This window comes from Cherax quadricarinatus, chromosome 48 (genome assembly GCF_038502225.1).
Source record: "Cherax quadricarinatus isolate ZL_2023a chromosome 48, ASM3850222v1, whole genome shotgun sequence".
NCBI classification, from domain to species: domain Eukaryota; kingdom Metazoa; phylum Arthropoda; class Malacostraca; order Decapoda; family Parastacidae; genus Cherax; species Cherax quadricarinatus.
In genome coordinates this window covers 29,476,617-29,501,950 of record NC_091339.1, presented here as the reverse complement: position 1 = coordinate 29,501,950, position 25,334 = coordinate 29,476,617, and the positions used below count along the sequence as shown (strand labels likewise).

The 25,334-nt window shown below is 40.1% G+C and overlaps 1 protein-coding gene across 8 annotated transcripts in view; it reads right to left on the bottom strand.

Annotated features, from left to right (window-relative positions):
- Positions 1 to 25,334, bottom strand: part of Snx16 (sorting nexin 16) — a 160,572-nt gene that overhangs the window by 133,566 nt on the left and 1,672 nt on the right. Inside the window, exon 1 of one of the 8 annotated variants that reach the window (XM_070095047.1) lies at positions 5,395 to 5,417. The exons of the other annotated variants lie outside the window; for them this stretch is intronic. Coding sequence (XP_069951148.1) covers positions 5,395 to 5,399 — 5 coding nt within the window. The 5' untranslated portion in view covers positions 5,400 to 5,417. Of the gene's footprint in view, positions 1 to 5,394; positions 5,418 to 25,334 lie in introns of those variants that run through there. 8 annotated transcript variants of the gene reach the window in all.

Below are 25,334 nucleotides of genomic sequence, written 5' to 3'. Positions count from 1 at the left end.
TGCCAGAAGTCGCCAGAAACTTACCACAGGTCAACTGTTTTTAATAATCTTCCTGGCCTGCTAGTGTACTCGCATATAATCTAGTGATACCAGTGAATAGCAGAATACAGTGCTGTAGTAGCAACTAACCAGTATTATAATGGTACTTAGTGGAGTGGAGTGACTTTCATTAGTTTCTTTTTCTTGAAATACCAGACGTTACTGTGAATTTCATATAACCTGTAGTTACCAGCAGTCACAATATACACAACGAGAAGCAATTATGACTACAGAAAAAGTGTCCCTCCTCCAAAATTTCCACCAGTCAACTATAGTGATAATATAGCATTTATTGTGGTGGAGGCCAAAAAGAAAAACTAGAAAAGCTAGATACAGCGATTGATAAACAAGGGTTGAGGCTCGACCGTTCGTCACTGTAGGAGCTGCCAGCAGTCACCGGTTTCTTCAACACGCAAGTTATACTTTTGTATCAATCAAATAACATATTACTCGGGTAGAATTTTCCAGTAGATTCTTCACGTGTTAGCCCAAATCACCGACCAGTATGTTTTAAATAAGTGACCCACTGATCAGATCAGACTGGCTCCGAACCCTAAACTGGACCGAACCCTCGACTGGACCGAACCCTCGACTGGACCGAACCCTCGACTGGTCAAACCCTTGGCCGGTTTCAAACGGATTCGTTGGACAATAAAGCAGACTGTAAACGGATGGGGTTGTAGGCGCCCTTATAAACACAAACAATAAATATAAAACAAACTCCAGGAGCGTACTCCAGTAAGCTGTCCTGATATAAAAGTACAGTTAGAAATAGAAATACAGATAGCTAAAGCTTTACTTTTAGAGGTTATTAATAGAGTATTCAAGAGGTTGCTAGTAGAATTACAGTAAATCAACCATTCAAATCATTATGAAGCTGTGTGTAGTCTGCAATAAATTGGTGTCACGCCCCTTGTGCAGATATCCAAGAACTAGCTACAAGCAGTATTAAAACAGGGAAGTGTTTTTGGGTATGCCCAATGGAGATAAATCTGTGGACTAAAATCACAAGGGTATTAGAAGAGGATAACATCAAAGCTGCTTTCATAGACAACCTGGAAGCTTTCTACAACAGATGGGAACATAAAAAGTCTGGGCTGAATGGAACTGCCCTTGATACTGGCCATGTAGTCAGAAACTGTAAGGCTGGAGGTGATGTCCTGGTAGTCAGTAAATGTGGGGCTGATAGTGCTGTCCTGGGAGACAGTAATGGTGAAGCTGGAGGTGCTGTCCTGGGAGACAGTAATGGTGAAGCGGGAGGTGCTGTCCTGGGAGACAGTAATGGTGAAGCAGGAGGTGCTGTCCTGGGAGACAGTAATGGTGAAGCTGGAGATGCTGTCCTGGGAGACAGTAATGGTGAAGTTGGAGATGCTGTCCTGGGAGACAGTAATGGTGAAGCTGGAGGTGCTGTCCTGGGAGACAGTAATGGTGAAGCTGGAGATTTTGTCGAGGTAGTCGGGAATTATACGCAGGAAGGAATGCATATAAATGACCTAATAGGGGACAGGAGCCGTAGTGGGGAAACAAGTGTAGTCAAAGATAAGATAAAACCAATATTGCAAACAAGAAATACAACAGGAAATAGCAAACACGAGGACTCCACTAGCAATAGTGAGGATATATTACCAAAAACAACTGGTGGGAGCTCCATTGTTGGTGCTAGGGAAGATAGGAATAAGACAGGTAAACATGCACCAACAGGGAATACAGTCACAGAAACCCAAGGCAAACGGAAACCAAGCCTGTGCACATACTATGCACTTGGTATCTGCAGACATGGGAAATCTGGAAAAACAGATGGGACGTGCAACTATGACCACCCTAGAAAATGCCGTGCCCATATGACAACAGGAAAATGCAAACTCCCTTCCTGTAAGCTTTTTCACCCTGAAATGTGTACCTTTTCAGTACAGGAAAGACTGTGCTATAACTTAAATTGACAGGCACACCATCTAAAGGGGACAAAAAGATACAAAACATCCAGGCCATGGGAAAACCTGAGTAGCCACAGCCACTCAAGAGGGAGAGATTTTTAGTGCCAGGAAGGAAAAAAAAACTGGCAGGAAATGGTAGAAATTGTACACCAAATCCAGTCATTCTTGGAGTGGAACCACAGTCGATGGCCTCCACTCCAAACCAACAGATACAGATACTAATGCCGGAAAAAAAATCCCCCCCCCCAGTACCAACAATACCACCAGTCCGATGACATTCTTCTTTGCAAATATACAGGGTCTAAAGCCAGCAACAAACAACAAAATACCTTTCATCCGTGGACTGCTTGAAGAGGCAAAGGCAATGTTCGCGGCTTTCACTGAGACCCACATAAAGGATCACTTAGACAACGAAATATGGATCCCAGGTTACAACCTATACAGATGTGACAGAGTGAACAGGCAAAAGGGGGGGGTTGGCCTGTACATTGCAGAGTCACTTGTTTGCACAGAACTGCTTAATGCCTCAAATGATGTAGTGGAAGTTTTAGCAGTAAAGGTCGAGAACCAAAACCTAGTCATTGTGGTAGTCTACAAGCCTCCGGATGCAACATCCCAGCAATTCCAGGAACAGCTGTTAAAAATTGACCACTGTCTGGAAAATCTTCCAGCTCCTGCACCCAACATCTTGCTCCTGGGGGATTTCAACTGAAGGCACCTAAAATGGAGGAATATAGCAAATAATATTGTTGCAGTAATAACACCAGGAGGCAGCTCTGATGAAAACTCACACTCACACGAGCTTTTAAATCTCTGCACAAAATTCAATTTAAACCAGCAAATAATAGAACCTACTAGAATGGAGAATACACTAGACCTCATCTTCACTAACAATGATGATCTGATAAGAAATGTCACCATATCAAAAACAATATACTCAGATCACAACATAATTGAGGTTCAGACATGTATGCGCAGAGCCCCAGACCGACAAAATGAGATTAGTCACGAGGGAGCATTCACCAAATTCAACTTCAATAACAAAAACATAAAGTGGGACCAAGTAAACCAAGTCCTAACCGATATAAGCTGGGAAGATATACTAAGCAACACAGACCCCAACTTATGCCTAGAACAGATTAACTTGGTGGCACTCGATGTATGCACAAGACTTATTCCTCTAAGAAAAAGGAGGAGTAGATGTAAAATAGAAAGAGACAGGCGCTCTCTTTACAGGCGACGGAAAAGAATAACAGAGCGGCTAAAAGAGGTCAATCTATCTGAAATGCGTAGGGAGAGACTGGTCAGAGAAATAGCAAACATCGAACTTAAGCTAAAGGAATCTTATAGGAGTCAGGAATCGCTGGAAGAACTAAAAGCCATAAATGAAATCGAAAGAAACTCAAAGTATTTCTTCTCCTATGCCAAATCAAAGTCGAGAACAACGTCCAGTATTGGGCCCTTACTTAAACAAGATGGGTCCTACACAGATGACAGCAAGGAAATGAGTGAGCTACTCAAGTCCCAATATGACTCAGTTTATAGCAAGCCACTAACCAGACTGAGAGTCGAAGATCAAAATGAATTTTTTATGAGAGAGCCACAGAATTTGGTTAACACAAGCCTATCTGATGTTATCCTGATGCCAAATGACTTCGAACAGGCGATAAATGACATGCCCATGCACTCTGCCCCAGGGCCAGACTCATGGAACTCCGTGTTCATCAAGAACTGCAAGAAGCCCCTATCACGAGCCTTTACCATCCTATGAAGAGGGAGCATGGACATGGGGATCGTCCCACAGTTACTAAAAACAACAGACATAGCCCCACTCCACAAAGGGGGCAGTAAAGCAACAGCAAAGAACTATAGACCGATAGCACTAACACCCCATATCATAAAAATCTTTGAAAGAGTCCTAAGAAGCAAGATCACCACCCATCTAGAAACCCATCAGTTACACAACCGAGGGCAACATGGGTTTAGAACAGGTCGCTCCTGTCTGTCTCAACTATTGGATCACTACGACAAGGTCCTAGATGCACTAGAAGACAAAAAGAATGCAGATGTAATATATACAGACTTTGCAAAAGCCTTTGACAAGTGTGACCATGGCGTAATAGCGCACAAAATGCGTGCTAAAGGAATAACAGGAAAAGTCGGTCGATGGATCTATAATTTCCTCACTAACAGAACACAGAGAGTAGTAGTCAACAGAGTAAAGTCCGAGGCAGGCACAGTGAAAAGCTCTGTTCCACAAGGCACAGTACTCGCTCCCATCTTGTTCCTCATCCTCATATCTGACATAGACAAGGATGTCAGCCACAGCACCGTGTCTTCCTTTGCAGATGACACCCGAATCTGCATGTCAGTGTCTTCCATTGCAGACACTGCAAGGCTCCAGGCGGACATCAACCAAATCTTTCAGTGGGCTGCAGAAAACAATATGAAGTTCAACGATGAGAAATTTCAATTACTCAGATATGGTAAACACGAGGAAATTAAATCTTCATCAGAGTACAAAACAAATTCTGGCCACAAAATAGAGCGAAACACCAACGTCAAAGACCTGGGAGTGATCATGTCGGAGGATCTCACCTTCAAGGACCATAACATTGTATCGATCGCATCTGCTAGAAAAATGACAGGATGGATAATGAGAACCTTCAAAACGAGGGATGCCAAGCCCATGATGACACTCTTCAGGTCACTTGTTCTATCTAGGCTGGAATATTGCTGCACACTAAAAGCACCTTTCAAGGCAGGTGAAATTGCTGACCTAGAAAATGTACAGAGAACCTTCACGGCGCGCATAACGGAGATAAAACACCTCAATTACTGGGAGCTCTTGAGGTTCCTGAACCTGTATTCCCTGGAACGCAGGCAGGAGAGATACATGATTATATACACCTGGAAAATCCTAGAGGGACTAGTACCGAACTTGCACACAAAAATCACTCACTACGAAAGCAAAAGACTTGGCAGACGATGCAACATCCCCCCAATGAAAAGCACAGGTGTCACTAGCACGTTAAGAGACCATACAATAAGTGTCAGGGGCCCAAGACTGTTCAACTGCCTCCCAGCATACATAAGGGGGATTACCAACAGACCCCTGGCAGTCTTCAAGCTGGCACTGGACAAGCACCTAAAGTCGGTTCCTGATCAGCCAGGCTGTGGCCCGTAGGTTGGTTTGCGTGCAGCCAGCAGTAACAGCCTGGTTGATCAGGCTCTGATCCACCAGGAGGCCTGGTCACAGACCGGGCCGCGGGGGCGTTGACCCCCGTAACTCTCTCCAGGTAAACTCCAGGTAATATACCACAAATTCTAACCATACAATAGAGTAGAAAAGTAATGTGAAGGACCTGGGAGTGATAATGTCAGAGAATCTCACCCTCAAAGACCACAACAATGTACCTACCTCATCCACTAGGAAAATGATAGGATGGATAATGAGAACCTTCAAAACTAGGGACGCCAAGCCCATGATGATTCTCTTCAAATTGCTTGTGCTCTCTAGGCTGGAATACTGCTGTACAGTAACGGCCCCCTTCAAGGCTGGCGACATTGCAGACCTGGAGAGTGTACAAAGAACTTTCACAGCACACACAAGTACGATAAGGCACCTAAACTACTGGGAACAGTTGAAGGTCCTTGATCTGTATTCCCTCAAATGCAGGTGAGAGAGATACATGATAATATACACTTGGAAGGTCCTGGAGGGATCGGTACCAAACCTGCACACGAAAATCACTCCATGTGAAAGCAAAAGACTCGGCAGGAGATGCAACATTCCCCCGATGAAAAGCAAGGGCACCACAAGTACACTGAGAGACAACACAATAAGTGTCCAGGGCCCAAGACTGTTCAATTGCATCCCAGCATACATGAGAGGGATTACCAATAGACCCCTGGCTGTCTTCAAGAAGGCACTGGACAGGCACCTAAAGTCAGTACTCGACCAACCGGGCTGTGGTTCCTACATCAGCTTGCATGCGGCCAGCAGTAACAGCTTGGTTGATCAGACCCTGATCCACCATAAGGCCTGGTCTCAGACCGGGCAGCGGGGGCGTTGACCCCCAAAACCCTCTCCAGGTAACTCCAGGTAATATGTATGATGTAAAATAACAAACTTCAGCTGCATTCTCGGATGGTTTTTATGGTTTTATTGGTTGGTTCAGGTCCTGTTCCCTGGTGGCTAAAGCTCTCACTTCACACGGCAAGGGTCCGAGTTCAATTCCAAGCGAAGGTAGAAACACTGGGCGTGTTTCTTTACACCGGCTGTCTATGCTCTCCATCAGTAAAATGGGTACATGGGTGTTAGTCAGCTGGTGTGGGTTGCATCCTGGGACAAAACTGACCTAATTTGCCCAAAATGCTCTGCATAACAAGTGGCTTTCTATATACAGTGGACCCCCGCCGTTCGGCAGCCGCGCCTTTCATGAAATCTGCCTTTCAGCAAGTCTTTTTGCCAAAATTTAGCTTTGCGGTTCGTGATTGGACTCGTGATTCAGCAACCGTCTGGTAGGTGTCTGCCGTCAGCACGCACACAAAGCCAGTCTCCTGCACTATTCACACTCAGCATGCCATTGTTTACCACCGAGTGACCATCACCCCACGGATTCATACGAGACATTTCGTAATAATCCATTGTTTTTTGTGCAACTGCTAAATAAGCCACCATGGGCCAAAAGAAAGCTCCTAGTGCCAGCCTTTTGGTAAAGAAGGAAAGAAACACAACAGAATTCAAGAAAAAACTTGTAGCAAAGTACCAAAGTTGAGGAGGAAGAGAGAGGGGAGAATGTGCCTTCTTCAGTGATTCAGTGATTCTACTATATGTACGATACTAAAGCAGCAGGTATCGATAAAGGCTATAGTGCCAGCCAGCGATAAAGTGTAGAATTAACAGCGTAGCAAGTAAGTTTAGCGATAAAGTGTAGAATTAACAGCGTAGCAAGTAAGTTTAGCGATTAAGCAATAGAAAAATGACACGAAAGCAACTCTCCAATGTTGTTGGTGTATAGGGGCACTGAACATGCGCCGCCCTGCTATCTTCCACCACCCTAAACGTCTGCCAGCATGTCCTCCATCAAACTATCTAATTAAACTAACATCTCCAAAGTGCAAATATTTCTTAATTATAAATTACGTATATTGTTTAAGTGTGAATAGTGGTGGTGGCTTCTGCTGCCACCTCCACTACCACCAATATGTACGGCTTCTCTCAATGGCCCACATACATTATGACACAAGTCACTCTGTCTGACTTTTTTGGGTTATCCTAGGTACTTTACACATATGCTGCTATGTATGATAATCTATGTAACTGTATTTGTGTATACCTGAATAAACTTACTTATTCTAGAGTATGTATCATGTTTCTATGTTATTAATATTGTTTATTATGTCATATTAGATGAATTGTGATAGATAAATAAGCCATCAAGATTATATTAGCGTCATATTGTAGCATAATAACTCGCCTTCCTCTCCCCTCCTACCTGTCTGCCATACGCCAACAAGAGTCTTTAATAAAGGTAAGTGTGATGTTAAATGTTCATTTATCCATTTTATTAGTGCTTTATATTTATTTGTCATTGTTTTCTGTATGTAAATTTATATTTAATCTTTAACAAAAATATTTTTTTAATACTTTTGGGTGTCTGAAACATTAATTGGCTTTCCATTATTTCTTATGGGGAAAATGGATTCACCAATTGTGAATTTTGCCACTGAGCAGACTATGCCTGTATACCTTGTACATGTACTTGTCAAAATTATTATTATTATTATTTTATTTTATTATTAGCACACTGGCCGATTCCCACCAAGGCAGGGTGGCCCGAAAAAGAAAAACTTTCACCATCATTCACTCCATCACTGTCTTGCCAGAAGAGTGCTTTACACTACAGTTTTTTAAACTGCAACATTAACACCCCTCCTTCAGAGTGCAGGCACTATTATTATTAATTATCAATTATTATTATTATTATTATTATTATCATCATCATTTGACAGAATGGATGACTGAGAGAGATTTTCTGATAGACTTCAGGACCAGAAGTAGGTTGAAAATGAGCTCAAATTAGTGGAAATAATCAAATTTTGCTGATAGTCCTATATTCCTAAGGATGGTGTGGAAAAAATTGATAATTTTCCTGCAATTTGTGTAATAATTGAATGGGGATAATAGTGTTTATATAACAGGGTAGGAGTGTATCTTTAATGCGACTTTTAAAAAGTGTTAAGTCATATGAGAACCTATGTCTTCTACACTTTCTGTTAACAATAGTAATAAGCTAAAATAATGCATAATTAAAATTTACCACTCTTTAATCTATCTAGCCTTAAGCAGTCTTTAGTATAACGATTAGTCTGCCTGAAATGCCCCGGCATGATAGTGGCTTTTTTTGTACCTAACAAATTATATAATCACACATTATAACTTTTGCAAAGAAATAAATTTTGTTTTTTTTTGTTTTAAGTAAAATGTAATTAGTGTAATTTAGAAGGAATTAATATTCTGAAAAGGAAAATGTACTACACACCAGGAAATGTCACGGAATATAATTAAATATAAGTGTATAATCCTAGGTAGTAGATTGGTAAACAGCAACCACCCAGGGAGGTACTACCATCCTGCCAAGTGAGTGTGAAATAGAAATTGTTTTACGTGATGGTAGGTTTGCTGGTGTCTTTTTTTCTGTCTCATAAACACACAGGATAACAGGTATATCTTGCTACTTCTACTTACACTTAGGTCACACTGCATGTGCATGCATATGCATATATATACACACCCATCCAGGCTTTCTTCTATTTTCCTGTTCTTCTTTATTTCCTCTTATCTCCATAGGGAATTGGAAAAGAATTCTTCCTCCATAAACCATGTGTGTCATAAGAGGCAACTAAAATGCCAGAAGCAATTGACTAGTAACCCCTTCTCCTGTATAAATTACTAAATTTAAAAAGAAAGACTTTAGTTTTCTTTAGGCAGGAGCGACCTGCTCTAAACTCATGTTGCCCTGGGTTGTGTAACTGATGGGTGTCTAGATGGGTGATGATCTTGCTTCTTAGAACCCTTTCAAAGATTTTTATGATATGGGAGATTGGCACTATTGCTTTACTGCCGCCTTTGTGGAGAGGGGCTATGTCTGTTGTTTTTAGCAGCTGTGGAATGACCCATGTCCATGCTTCCTCTCCATAGGATGTTAAAAGCACATGACAGGGGCTTCTTGCAGTTCTTGATGAACATGGAAGGTAAGAATATTGTTGTTGTTGGGGATAGCCAAGTTAGGTATATGGATAGGGCGTTCTGCTTGAAGGACAGGAGTAGGAGACAGAGAGTTTGCTTTCCTGGGGCTGGGATGGAGGATATTGTTAGCCGTCTGGATGACATCATGAGAGGTAATGGGAGCAATCCTATTATCTGTCTCAGTGCTGGAGGCAACGATGTTGGCAGACGTAGGAGTGAAGACCTGATTAGCAGGTATAGGTCAGCAATAGAAATAATTAGGAGTAAGGGTGGGAACCCTGTCATATGTGGTATTTTGCCAAGGAGAGGAGTTGGAAATGAATGGTTGTCCAGGGCAATTGGTGTCAATTGCTGGCTGGACAAATACTAAGGAAAATGCGGTAACATTCATTGACAACTGGGACCTCTTCTATGGCAGAAATGACATGTATGCCAGGGATGGGGTTCACTTATCTAGGTCTGGGGTGGTAGCACTGGCAACTGCAGTGGAGGGAGCAGTTAGGACTTTAAACTAGGAATAGTTAGTGGTATGGGTTTTGGCAGGAAAACAGTGAAGTCCCAGTGTAGTAATATTACGAGTTCTAGGGGAACTAGTAATAAGCAGAACGAGGTAGATATTGAAAAGCCAGGGACTTTGGGTGATAAGGACAGGAATAGGTTTAGTAGAAAAACAGAAATGAGCAGGAAGAGTAAAGAGAAAGGAGAGTCTTTCAATGTTTATTATGCTAATTGCCGTAGTGCTAGGAATAAGATGGACGAGTTGAGATTAGTTGCTAGTGCAGGTAACATTGATGTATTTGCCTTAACTGAGACGTGGTTTAATTCAAAAAGTCGGAACATGCCTGCGGAATGTCATATTCAGGGCTTTAAATTGTTCCAAGTAGATAGAAGTATCGGGAAGGGGGGTGGGGTGGCATTGTATGTCCGAGATCGCTTGAACTGTTGCATAAAAACGGGTATCAAGTCTGAAGTAACACATACAGAGTCTGTTTGGATAGAATTTTCAGAGGGGAATGAAAAACTGATTTTAGGAGTGATATACCATCCCCCAAACTTAGATAGGGACCAAGGGAGACTACTATGGGAGGAAATTGTTAAGGCCACAAGGCACGATAATGTAGTAGTTCTAGGAGACTTTAACTTTAGTCATATTGATTGGAATTTCTTGACTGGGAATTTAGAATCATACGACTTCTTAGTAGTAGTTCAGGATTGTTTTTTGAACCAGTTTGTGACAGAACCTACAAGGGGAAATAACCTGCTTGACTTAGTTATGGCAAACAATGAATCCCTTGTTAATAATTTAGAAATTTCAGAGGAACTGGGTGCTAGCGACCACAAATCAATTACATTTAGCATTGAATGGAAGTATGATAGTAGCGATAACTCGGTAACAGTCCCAGATTTTCGCTTAGCAGATTACGTTGGGCTTAGAGAACACTTATCATCTGCTGACTGGGGTAACGAAGAGAGCTAGCAATATGACAGTTTTCTGAACACTATACATGCTGCTCAAAGAACGTTTATCCCATATAAAGAAATTAGATCAAATAGAAATGACCCAAAATGGATGAATAATAGGCTCAAATATCTACTAGGGCATAAGAAAGGAATTTATAGGCGTATCAAAAGAGGTGAGGGTCATCTTACGAATCAGTATATTGACATTAAGAGGGACATTAAAAAGGGGATAAGAAAAGCTAAAAGGGACTATGAAATTAAAGTTGCTAGGGATTCTAAAACTAACCCAAAAAGTTTTTTCCAGGTCTATAGAACAAAAGTTAGAGATAAGATAGGTCCCCTTCAATTCAAATTCAAAGTTTATTCTCTATAAAGATTACAATGTTGAATTTACAGAATTTGGTTGTTGTGTGGTTTACATGTAGTTAAATAATGATTACAGAGTGTACCACTAGAACGCCTAGCATGGCTAGGCATTTCGGGCAGACTTAGTTTAATTCTTTATTTTAAAATATTACAAATTATGAGGTAAGTTGGTATTATGGCAAAGTGACTAAATACTAGTTTGTGAGTTTAGCAATGTGAATGCTTTTGTTTTGGCACAGTACATAGTTTCAGTATTGGAGTATCATAGGATTCATTATTTTAAGATTGAGATTAATATTTCTGTTTATGGTCAAATGGGTGAGTGAGTGTAAGTGTGAACCACCAGGTGGTATTCGTGTAGTTAGTTGATGGGGTTTATCAGGGAGATAAGATGTTTTCTAATGGTAGTTTTGAAGGTGATGAATGTGTCTGCAGTTCTAGAGTTCTCAGGTAGGGTGTTCCAGATTTTAGGGCCTTTGACATACATTGAATTTTTGTAAAGGTTTAGTCGGACATGGGGAATGTCGTAGAGATGTTTGTGTCTGGAGTTATGCCTGTGGGTTCTGTCACAACTATCAAGAAAGCGTTTTAGGTCAAGGTTGATATTGGAGTTTAAGGTCCTGTAGATGTAGATTGCACAGTAGTAAGTGTGGATGTACTGAACAGGGAGTAAGTTTAGATCTATGAAGAGTGGGGGGGTGTGTTGCCAGGGATGGGATTTACTGATTATTCATACTGCAGCTTTTTGTTGGGTTATAATTGGCTTTAGGTGTGTTGCTGCAGTTGATCCCCAAGCACAAATAGCATAGGTGAGGTATGGATAAATAAGTGAGTGGTATAGTGTGAGAAGGGCATTTTGCGGCACGTAGTATCGTATCTTGGAGAGGATCCCAACTGTTTTGGATACTTTTTTGGTTATGTGTTGGATATGGGTGCTGAAATTCAGGTTGTCAAGGTATAGGCCTAGGAATTTGCCCTCATTATGTCTGGTAATTAGAGTGTTGTCGATCTTAATGTTAATTTGTGCATCTCCTGCTCTGCTACCAAACATAATATAGTAGGTTTTGTCAGTGTTAAGCGTAAGTTTATTGGCTGTCATCCAAGTCGATATTTTGATCAGCTCCTCGTTAACAATGGTGTTGAGGGTGGCAAGATTAGGGTGAGAGATGACATAAGTCGTGTCGTCAGCAAAGAGAATGGGTTTCAGGTGTTGGGATACGTTTGGAAGATCATTGATGTATATGAGGAAGAGCAGGGGACCAAGGACACTTCCCTGCGGAACTCCAGTATCAAGTGGCCGTGTTGTTGATGCTGTGTCTTTAATGGTAACATACTGATACCTATTAGTAAGGTAAGATTTGAAATAAGCAAGTGCATGGCCTCTTATACCGTAATGGTCAAGTTTGTGGAGTAGGATGTCGTGGTCTGTGTCAAAAGCTTTTCTTAGGTCAATAAAAGTTCCTAGTGGATATTCCTTATTTTCCAATGCTGTGTAAAGCAGATCTAGCATTTTTATGATTGCATCATTAGTGCTTTTATTTTTCCTAAATCCAAATTGGCAGGGGTTGAGTATGTTTTGTGCTGTTATAAATGAATATAGTCTCCTGTACACGAGTTTCTCAAAGATTTTGGATAGCAATGGTAAGTTTGATATTGGCCTATAGTTGTTTAAGTCTGTAGGGTCACCACCTTTATGTATTGGTGTAACCCTTGCCATCTTGAGTAGTTTCCGGAAGGTGCTAGTTTCTAGCGACTTGTTAAAAAGTAATGAAATAGCATGCGAAAGGATATGGGCCTCTCGCTTGTACAGTAATGGTGGGACATTAGACAGATTCCCCGAGTTGTTTTTAAGTGACTTTATAATCTCGGTGACTTTCGAGGGCTCAGTTGGTGCAAGATAGAAGGAATTTGGGAAATTCCCATCTAGGTAGTCCCCGGCATGGGCATTAGTATGTGGGATTTTATTGGCGAGATTAGATCCTATGGTTGAGAAGAAGTTGTTTATCTTGTTAGCTGTGTCAGTGGGATGTAGTGGTGTTTCATTAGGTTTAGTTAGGACAATATTCTTGGTTTTTTTCAGTTTGTGGGTCCCTAGAATCTGAGAGTGTTTTCCAGGTCTTTTTTATATCTCCTCTAGTGTCTGTGAATCTACTGGAGTAGTATAGTTGTTTCGCTTTCTTTATTACTTTGGTGAGAACTGATGAATAGTGTTTAAGAATATCTTTGTGTATTAAGCCCTGTCTATATTGCTTTTCATATTGGTGTTTCTTGTCAATGGATTTCAGAATGGTGATGGTTAGCCATGGGCAACCAAGCCGTTTGTGATCTGTTTCGTTTTTATAGTCTAAGTAATTTGTTAAGAAAAATGTCTGTCCAGTCATCAATACCATTGGCCTTGGAGAATTCTGTAGGTCAGTCAACAATCTCTAGGTCAGTTGTGAACTTCCTTATTGAGGCCTCGTCATGGAGTCTAAATGAGACTTTGTTGTATTCAAGTGGTGGTTTATTAATGTTTGTCAGGAGGAAGGTAGGGTAGTGGTCTGTAGTGCTATCTGTGATTATCCCTGATTTAAGGGGGGCTAGTATATTGGTCCATATGTGGTCTATTATGGTTGCACTTGTCTCAGTGACCCTGGTTGGTTTAGTTATTGTTGGTATGAGAAGTGTGTAGTTCATATTGTTGATGAAATCAGTTACAGGCTCATCATCTAGTAAGCCAAGGTTGATGTTCAAGTCTCCAGCTAAGAGAAGGTGGTGCTTATTCATTTGCCTGTTTGTTATTAGTGACTTTAATTTCTCACTGAAATTTGGGATGTTTGTGTAAGGTATCCGGTAAATGGCACCGACTGTTATAGGTGTCTTAAGGTTTTTTACAGTAAAATTAGCAAAAATGTATTCCCCATATTCATCACTAAAGCAAGTGGTGCTAATACAAGATAATTGGTTAGAGTAATAGATTGCAATACCACCCCCAACTTGGTTTGGTCTGCAGTTGTGAAATGCTGTGTATCCTGGTAGAGGGTAGATATCTATTGTGTCCTGCTTAAGCCAGGTCTCAGTAAGAATAATGCAGGAGAAGGGTGTCTTTAGTGATTCAAGGAGTGCCAGGAGGTCATCATAGTGTTTGCTTAAGGACCTGATGTTGTAGTTAAGTACTGATAGGCTTTTAGCATTGTTTAGGATAGTGCTGGCTTATGATGCTGTGTAATAAAGGCAGTTACTTTCCAATAGGCACCAATGGGCACCTTACTGACAAAGAGAATGAAATGTGCTCGATTTTAAATAATTATTTTCTCTCAGTTTTTACACAGGAAGACACTAACAATATTCCAGTAATTAATTTTTATAGTGGGCTAGAAGAAGATAAATTATGTAACATCACAGTCACTAGTGAAATGGTTGTGAAGCAGATAGACAGACTGAAGCAAAATAAGTCGCTGGGTCCTGATGAGGTTTTTTCAAGGGTTCTTAAGGAATGCAAAATGGAACTCTGTGAACCATTAACTAATATTTTTAATTTATCTCTTCAAACAGGTGTAGTGTCTGATATGTGGAAGACGGCTAATGTAATCCCTATTTTTAAAACAGGGGACAAGTCATTACCATCAAATTACCGCCCAATAAGCCTGACCTCAATTGTAGGCAAATTACTAGTCAATTATAGCTGAGATTATAAGAAGCCATCTCGATAAGCATAGCTTGATTAATGATACTCAGCATGGATTCACAAGAGGCCAGTCTTGTCTAACTAATTTATTAACTTTCTTCAGTAAAGCTTTTGAGGCTGTTGACCACGATAAAGAATTTGATATTATTTACTTAGATTTTAGTAAGGCTTTTGATAGAGTTCCGCACCATAGACTGTTAAAGAAAGTGGCAGCGGCAGCGGCAGCAACGGTATCCTACCAGCTCTTCTTTCTCAAAAAAAAACATCGCCCATCAAAACTTGTGATGGCCTAAGTGAAAGTTCAACTACATGAACCCACGTAGACCACAACATGACCCAAGAATACTAAGAATGTAACCCAAATCTTGACAAAATTAGAAGATCTAAGGAAGACAGCCCTGCTAACCCAAACACTGCCTCCGCTGCCAGACAACCACTTAACCCAAGCTCCGAGAAAACAAGCCTTCTCCTCCATTGCTACACAGTATCTACTTCAGTGATACTATGAAAGGATATCGCAGAAGACACAACACCAGTAATAAAAGAATAACAGCAAGGACCCTAGAACTCAACTTGTCTACCCAGCAGGACGCCAGTGTATCATCAACCCCTCTCTCCGCCGCCACCCAAGGAACAACAACAACAACAACAAACATGGCTGACTCCCCCTCCAACTCCACTCCCTTCAAAGGATTCATCCATGATAACTCAGGTACGATTATTCCTGACAATATCAAGGACTACATCGTTGCTCTAGAAAATGAAATCAAAGATATCAAAGCAGCACTCGAGCGACGAGATTCCAAGATAACCAACCTCGAGAATAAGATCCAAAACCTTGAAGAGAAGATTACATCGGGAAGTGTTGATACAGAAAATACTCTAAAAGCAGCTATAGCCAGTCACACTGAACAAATAACAACAATAAATATGAACGTTGAAGAAGCAATCAAGGACTGGAATCTGAACATGCACACTCGACTAAATGAATACCTTGATTTCCAAGACGACAAAACTGAACAAGATAAGTTGTCTGATGCAGTTATAATAAACAGTCCACACATTCCTAGTGACATAACACAAGCACAGTGCAAAGAAACTGCTATCAGGATAATACAGAACCACGTACAAGTCATCGTGCAAAACAATGAAATCAAAGAAACACGTTTGTTAGGAAAACCAGGAAGTAAACACAGTATAATGATCCGACTTCATTCATACGATAAAAGAAAGGACCTAATTAAATCAGCAATTACAATGAAAAATGGAGTGTACATAAATGAGTGTCTAACAAAAAAACGTCAAAACCTTCTGTTCAGGCTGAGAAAACTTAAACAGGAAAACAAAATACATCAGTGTTTCACGCGAGATGGGAAAATACTAGTAAGGAAAACATCAACAGGACAACAATATACCATCTCAAACGAACATGATTTCTCTACCTTCCTTAGAAAAGCTGACATTTCTGTAACAGATTAAATAAGTGCCCTTAATACATATATACGTGTGGTGCATATAGTGTACGTTACTATCATATTGTACATTATTATTTTTATTATTTTTCATCACTAGCTAATGCCAACTACCTCCAATACTCTATAACTTTCTTACTGCTATTAATTGCTCATAATTTTAAATTAAAAGTCAAATCTTACTCCAAATTAATAATATTCATTTTTTCTTACCTGTCCATTTAATTTTGTTTATCACTACTTGTTTTTTTAGTCACTTTACATTGTATATTCAATTAGTGTATATTCCAATTACTTTTTTGCAAGTACCAAAACTATCTTTTGCTAGCTAGTACCAACTACCTCATTTTTTTTTACTTTTATTGTGCAATAAACTGCTCAATTTATCTAATATTACAAATCAGATCTTACTCCTAAACCAATATTATTTCATAGTGACCATCTGTCCATTTAACTTTGTTTACCATTACTTAATTTTAGTCCCTTATATATTTTCTCCTTTATTTTAGCTTTATATAACTACCCTAGCTTATACATTCACAATTGTTAAAATAATCAAGGTGCTATTCTCAGGTGCTAAAGTAGAACAAGTTCACAATTTTGGCATTATATTCCAAAGCTCATTTATTTTATAGTACTACCTACTATCATATTCCCAAGCTCCATTATTTGATCATCACTTTATTTGTACTAGTCCCTTTTATATTGTCTCCTTTATTTTAGCTTAAAAAAAAAAAAAAAAAAAAAAAAAAAAAAAATACCTTAGCCCATTATTTTACATTTGTTAAATAATTCAGGTGCTATTTTTTAGCTTAAGACTATTTACTTTGTTTTATACTTAATTCTAACTATAGATTCACTACAAATCTTATGATTACAAGCATTGATCCAGATACCAACCTCTTATTTAATGACTTAAATGAATCAAACAGTTACTGTAATTACTACACTGCAGAACAATCAAAGGCACTTCTCAGTGCCAACAACAACATAACTATCTTTAACTACAATATCAGATCTTTAAGCAAGCATTACGATGACCTCATAGCATTACTAAATTCCTTACATGCCAATATGTCCATCATTACACTAACTGAAACCTGGCTAAAGCCTGATACTACAGATGTCTATACCATTCCTGGTTACACAGCCATACACAACTGTAGGCCAGACCAACAAGGGGGTGGCACAGCCATATACTACTCAGACCAACTAGAATGTATCACTAATACTTGCACAAGAGATGAACATGGGGAATATATAATAGCCAAATTCAAATCCAAATACCTACAAAAACCTCTCACATTGATAAACATCTACAGAGTTCCACAGTCAAACATTAGCCAATTTAGTCAAAACCTAGGAAGTATGATAACTGATGCACGCATGAACAAAGATCACTTACTACTCTCAGGTGACTTCAATATAAATCTCCTGCAAGACCAGGACCCACACGTTACTGAATTCACAAACACAATGAGTAACTGTATGTTGCTACCAACAGTAACAAAACCTACAAGAGTTACAGAGACTAGTGTTTCCCTACTTGACCACATCTGGACCAACACCATATCCCCTTTAAAATCAGGCATAATTACAGATAATACCACAGACCACTACCCTACTTTCCTCATAACAACTCTTGGTAAATTACCCCAAGACACTACTAAAGTCACCTTCAGACTTCACAATGAGGCAGCCATTAATAACCTCACAACAGCATTAGCAAACATTGATTGGCACACTGAGCTAGAAATCAATACAGATATTGACGAATGTATTAATAATTTTCTAAAAAAGACTCAATACCTCTATAACAAGCACTGCCCTAAAAAAACTAAGCAGATGACAGCTAAGAGACTGAACAGTCCCTGGCTAACACCCAGCATTCTCAAATCCATAAATACAAAACACCAATATGAAAAACAGTACAGAATGGGTCACATAACCAGAGACCAAACAAAACGTTACTCGTCAATCCTAACCAGCCTGATAAGAAGGGCAAAAAAATTGTATTATGAGAACAGATTATCCAACTTACGAGGTGATATAAAAAAGACCTGGAAAACCCTATCAGAAATTCTGGGAACAAAAAAGATATCACGAAATAGCGAAATAAAATTAGCAAAATCAGATGAACCCCAACTCCCACCAACAGAAACAGCAAACAGACTCAATGATTTCTTCTCCACTATAGGACAAAACCTTGCCAATAAAATCCCAAGCTCAGATACCCCACCAAATGACTACCTCACCGGCAACTACCCGAACACACTGTTCCTAGCTCCGACTAACCCATACGAAGTCTCCCTTATTATCAACGCACTAAAAAACAAGGCAGGAGATTTAAATACCTTACCACCCTTTATATACAAAAAAGTGTCACAAGTGCTATCACCAATCATTGCAACACTCTTTAACAAATCCATTGAATCCTCCACCTTCCCTACAGTACTCAAAATAGCAAGGGTCACCCCGATCCACAAAGGAGGAGACCAAACAGAGTTGAATAACTATAGGCCAATATCCAACTTACACCCTCTCTCAAAAATCTTCGAAAAATTAATTCATAAACGAATCTACTCCTACCTTATCTCCCAAAACATACTCAACCCCTGCCAATTTGGATTCAGGCCTAATAAAAATACTAATGATGCTATTATACACATGCTAGAACATATATACACTGCAATAGAGAAAAAAGAAGTCCCACTGGGGATCTTCATTGACTTACGTAAAGCTTTTGATACAGTTGACCATGACTTGCTCCACGTAAAATTATCACACTATGGTATAAGAGGGCACTCCCTCAACTACCTCAAGTCATACCTCAGCAACAGAAGCCAATATGTGTACGCAAATGGGGCAAACTCTTCTGCACAACCAATTACAGTTGGTGTCCCACAGGGAAGTGTCCTTGGCCCTCTTCTCTTTCTCCTATACATAAATGACCTACCAAATGCTTCTCAATTACTCAAACCCACACTATTTGCTGATGACACAACATACGTCTTCTCCCACCCGAGCCCAGTCACGCTAGCCAATACTGTAAATACCGAATTACAGAAAATATCTACCTGGATGAGTACTAACAAACTTACACTAAACATTGACAAAACCTACTTCATTCAGTTTGGTAACAGAGCTACAGATGTCCCTCTTAACATAATGATAAACGGATCACCTATCACAAAGCTAACAGAGGGAAAATTCTTAGGAATCCACCTTGATAATAGACTCAAATTTCATACACATATACAACAAATTTCTAAGAAAATTTCCAAGACTGTAGGCATACTATCGAAGATACGGTACTATGCTCCACAGTCAGCCCTCCTGGCCCTATATCACTCTCTTATTTACCCCTATCTCACCTATGGAATTTGTGCATGGGGCTCAACAACAAGTAACCATCTCAGACCACTAATTACCCAACAAAAGGCTGCAGTTAGAATGATAACAAATTCTCACTACAGGCAGCACACTCCACCAATATTCAATACACTCAACCTACTCACCATACAAAACATCCATACTTATTACTGCACCTATTACATACATAGAACACTCAACTCTGATATTAACCCTCCCCTCAAACATCTCCTTGCCAACCTCAACAGAACACATGACCATAACACAAGGCACAGATCACTCTTTGATATTCCTCGTGTCCATCTCACGCTATGCAAAAACTCAATGCACATAAAAGGCCCTAAAATCTGGAATTCATTACCTGTTAATATAAAAGAAACACTACCTGTTTATAAATTCAAGTCTCTTCTCAAAGATCACTTACTCACCCAAAACCAAATAAATACTGAATAACTGAACCTTATAAATTGTATATCTTAAATGTTTCTCACAATTATATCACATAAATGTTAAACCTAAAACCCAATCTAACTTTATTATTTTTTAAATTCACTACCTAACAGAATACTCCATTCTACTGAATTTACAACAATGCATGCAACCATATGACCTGTCTTTGTAATACTCACTTGTGCTTTATAGTAATCAGTTTACATTAATGTTTTTCACTGATTTCATCATTGCTTAGTTAATCTTAAGTTAATTTTAAGCCAGCCCGTAATGCTATGCATAGTATAAGTGGCTTTGGCATGCTGCTCTTATCTGTATTTTTTTTTGTACCTCTGTAAGTGTGCTCAAATTATAAATAAATAAAAAAAAAAATAAAAGTGCTCTCGTGGATCGAGTCATGGCTCACTGACAGGAAGCAGAGAGTGTCCATAAATGGGGTTAAATCCGAGTGAGGATCTGTAACAAGTGGCATTCCACAGGGATCAGTCTTGGGCCCATTGTTGTTTATAATATATATCAATGATCTTGATGAGGGAATTACTAGTGATATGAGCAAATTCGCCGATGACACAAAGATAGGTAGGATAATTGATTCAAACGTAGATGTTATGGAACTTCAGGAGGATTTAAACAAGCTCTATTCTTGGTCAGAAAAGTGGCAGATGCAGTTCAATGTAGATAAATGCAAGGTTCTGAAGCTTGGGAGTGCCCATAACCCTAGTACTTATAAGTTAAATGATGTAGAACTTAGCCATACAGATTGCGAAAAGGACTTGGGGGTTATGGTGAGCAGCAACCTTAAACCAAGACAGCAATGCCTAAGCGTACGTAATAAGGCAAATAGATTACTGGGATTTATATCAAGAAGTGTAAGCAACAGAAGTCCAGAGGTCATACTGCATTAGTAAGGCCTCACCTAGATTATGCAGCTCAGTTCTGGTCTCCATATTACAGACTGGACATAAATTCATTAGAAAACATTCAGCGTAGGATGACTAAAATAATACATAGCATTAGAAATCTTCCTTATGAAGAAAGATTGAAGACTCTTAAGTTACATTCACTTGTTAGACGAAGAATGAGGGGAGACCTGATCGAAGTGTATAAGTGGAAGATAGGTATTAATAAAGGGGATATTAATAAGGTCTTGAGGATGTCTCTCCAAGAGAGAACCTGCAGTAATGGATTTAAATTAGATAAGTTTAGATTTAGAAAGGACATAGGAAAGTATTGGTTTGGAAATAGGGTAGTTGATGAGTGGAACAGTCTACCTAGTTGGGTTATTGAGGCTGGGACTTTGGGTAGTTTCAAATTTAGGTTGGATAAGTACATGAGTGGGAGGGGTTGGATTTGAGTGGGACTTTCACATCAGAGCTTATTTCTTGGGTGGCATTGAAAATTGGGTTGGGCAAATGTTTTGTTAGTGGGATGAATTGTAAAGGACCTGCCTAGTATGGGCAAACAGGCCTCCTGTAGTGTTCCTCCTTTCTTATGTTCTTATGTTCCACAAGTCTGGGCCTGGGGCAGAGTGCATGGGCATGTCATTTATCGCCTTTTTGAAGTCATTTGGCATCAGGATAATATCAGATAGTTTTGAGTCTGTCAAATTCTGTGTCCCTCTCATAAAAAATTCATTTAGGTCTTCGACTCTCAGTCTGGTTAGTGGCTCACTAAAAACCGAGTCATACTGGGACTTGAGCAGCACACTCATTTCCTTGCTGTCATCTGTGTAGGACCCATCTTGTCTAAGTAGGGGCCCAATACTAGATGTTGTTCTCAACTTTGATTTGGCATAAGAAAAGAAACATTTTGGGCTTCTTTCAATTTCATTTATGGCTTTTAGTTTTTCACGCATTTCTTGACTCCTATAAGATTCCTTTAGCTTTAGTTCGATGTTTGCTATTTCTCTGACCAGTGCCTCCCTACGTATTACAGATATGTTGGCCTCTTTTAGCCACTCTGTATAGGGAGCTCCTTTCACTTTCTAGTTCACATCTTCTCTTCCTTTTCCTTAAAGGAATATGCCTTGAGCATACCTCGAGTGCCACAGAGTTAATTTTTTCTAGACATAGATTTGGGTCAGTGTTGCTTAGGCTATCTTCCCAGTTTACATCATTTAGGACCTGGTTTACTTGGTCCCACCTTATGTTTTTGTTATTGAAGTTGAATTTGGTGAAAGCTCCCTCATGACTGATCACATTTTGTTGGTCTGGGGTCCCGTGCATATATGTCTGAACCTCTATTTTGTTGTGATCTGAGTAGTATATTGTTTTTGATATGGTAATATTTCGTAATATATCAGTGTTAGTGAAGATGAGGTCCAGTGTATTCTCCAATCCTGTTGGCTCTATTATTTGCTGGTTTAAGGTGAATTTGGTTTTCATCTGAGCTGCCTCCTGGGGTTATCTCTGCTTTGGCATTATCTGCTACATTCCTCCATTTTAGGTGCCTTAGGTTGAAATATCCCAGGAGCATGATGTTGGGGGCAAGACCTGGAAGATTTTTCCAGAGAGTGATCAATTTTCAAAAGCTGTTCCTGGAACTGTTGGGAAGTTGCATCTGGAGGCTTGTATACAACCACAATGAACAGGTTTTGGTTCTTGATCTTTACTGCCAAAATTTCAACTGTATCACTTGAGGCATTGAGTAGTTCCGAGAATATCAGTGACTATGACGTAAAGGCCAACCCCCCCCCCCCATTTACCTGTTCACTGTCACATCTGTATAGGTTATAACCTGGGATGCATATTTCATTGTCAAGGTGATCCTTTATGTGGGGTCTCTGTGAAAACCGCGAACACTGTTTGACTCTGTAAGCAGTCCACGGATGAAAACTATTTTGTTGTTTGTTGCTGGCTTTAGACCCTGCATATTTGCAAAGATGAATGTTATCGTATTGGTGGTATGGGGAAGGGGGTTCTTTTTTTTTCCTGGCACTAATATCTGTTGTTTTGGAGTGGAGGCCATTGACTGTGATTCCACTCCAGAAATGATCGGAGTTGGTGTACGATTTCTGTCATTTCCTGCCAGCTTTTTCTCCTTCCTGGCACTAAAACATCTCTCTGGAGTAGTTGTGGCTGCCCAGGTTTTCCCATGGTCTAGATATTCTATATCTTCTTGTCCCCTTTATGATGTATCTCTCCCGCCTCTGTTCCGAGTTGTACAGGTCAAGGGACTTCACTATTCCCAGTATAAGGTGCTTTATTGCACTTATACATGCAGTGAAAGTTCTATGTATATTTTCCAGGTCTACAATTTTGCCTGCCTTGAAAGGGGTTGTAAGTATACAACAGTACTTGAGTCTAGAGTGAATAAGCGATTTGAAAAGAATCATCATAGGCTTGGAATCCCTAGTTTTGAAGGTACTCATTATCCATCCTATCATTTTCCTAGCAGATGTAGTAGAGACATTGTGATCTTTGAAAGTGAGATTCTCTGACATTATCACTCGCACATGATTTTTTTGCTCTATTGTGTGGTTGGAATTTATTTTATACTCCAGTCCAGTTTTTATTTCTTCATGTTTTCCATAGCAAAGTAATTATATTTGTCCTCACTGAACTTCATATTGTTTTTTGGGGCCTGTTTAAAGATTTGGTTAATGTCCACTTGGAGATTTGAAATGTACTAAATGGATGACACTGCCACTGATGATGCCACTGATTCATGTGGCAATGGTATTGGGTGTATTGATGATATGCTGCCACAGTTTGGAAATCTGACTAGCTGGGAAAAATTCAAACAAGTACTACAAGAAACTACCTGGAGTTTACCTGGAGAGAGTTTCGGGGGTCAACGCCCCCGCGGCCCGGTCTGTGACCAGGCCTCCTGGTGGATCAGCGCCTGATCAACCAGGCTGTTGCTGCTGGCTGCACGCAAACCAACGTACGAGCCACAGCCCGGCTGATCAGGAACTGACTTTAGGTGCTTGTCCAGTGCCAGCTTGAAGACTGCCAGGGGTCTGTTGGTAATCCCCCTTATGTGTGCTGGGAGGCAGTTGAACAGTCTTGGGCCCCTGACACTTATTGTATGGTCTCTTAACGTGCTAGTGACACCCCTGCTTTTCATTGGGGGGATGGTGCATCGTCTGCCAAGTCTTTTGCTTTCGTAGTGAGTGATTTTCGTGTGCAAGTTCGGTACTAGTCCCTCTAGGATTTTCCAGGTGTATATAATCATGTATCTCTCCCTCCTGCGTTCCAGGGAATACAGGTTTAGAAACCTCAAGCGCTCCCAGTAATTGAGGTGTTTTATCTCCGTTATGCGCGCCGTGAAAGTTCTCTCTACATTTTCTAGGTCGGCAATTTCACCTGCCTTGAAAGGTGCTGTTAGAGTGCAGCAATATTCCAGCCTAGATAGAACAAGTGACCTGAAGAGTGTCATCATGGGCTTGGCCTCCCTAGTTTTGAAGGTTCTCATTATCCATCCTGTCATTTTTCTAGCAGATGTGATTGATACAATGTTATGGTCCTTGAAGGTGAGATCCTCCGACATAATCACTCCCAGGTCTTTGACGTTGGTGTTTCGCTCTATTTTGTGGCCAGAATTTGTTTTGTACTCTGATGAAGATTTAATTTCCTCATGTTTACCATATCTGAGTAATTGAAATTTCTCATCGTTGAACTTCATATTGTTTTCTGCAGCCCACTGAAAGATTTGGTTGATGTCCGCCTGGAGCCTTGCAGTGTCTGCAATGGAAGACACTGTCATGCAGATTCAGGTGTCATCTGCAAAGGAAGACACGGTGCTGTGGCTGACATCCTTGTCTATGTCGGATATGAGGATGAGGAACAAGATGGGAGCTAGTACTGTGCCTTGTGGAACAGAGCTTTTCACCGTAGCTGCCTCGGACTTTACTCTGTTGACGACTACTCTCTGTGTTCTGTTAGTGAGGAAATTATAGATCCATCGACCGACTTTTCCTGTTATTCCTTTAGCGCGCATTTTGTGCGCTATTACGCCATGGTCACACTTGTCGAAGGCTTTTGCAAAGTCTGTATATATTACATCTGCATTCTTTTTGTCTTCTAGTGCATTTAGGACCTTGTCGTAGTGATCCAGTAGTTGAGACAGACAGGAGCGACCTGTTCTAAACCCATGTTGCCCTGGGTTGTGTAACTGATGGGTTTCTAGATGAAAGAAGCGATATATGAATACCTGCAAAACACTACTTAACTTGCAAACAACTTGCCTCACACTGCATAAATTAAACTACATGACCCACAATACTAAATGACCCCAGAAAACTACATAACCAACATTACGTAATTCATAATACAGGGACCCCAATGAAAATAAGTCAATTTGAATTACACGTTACT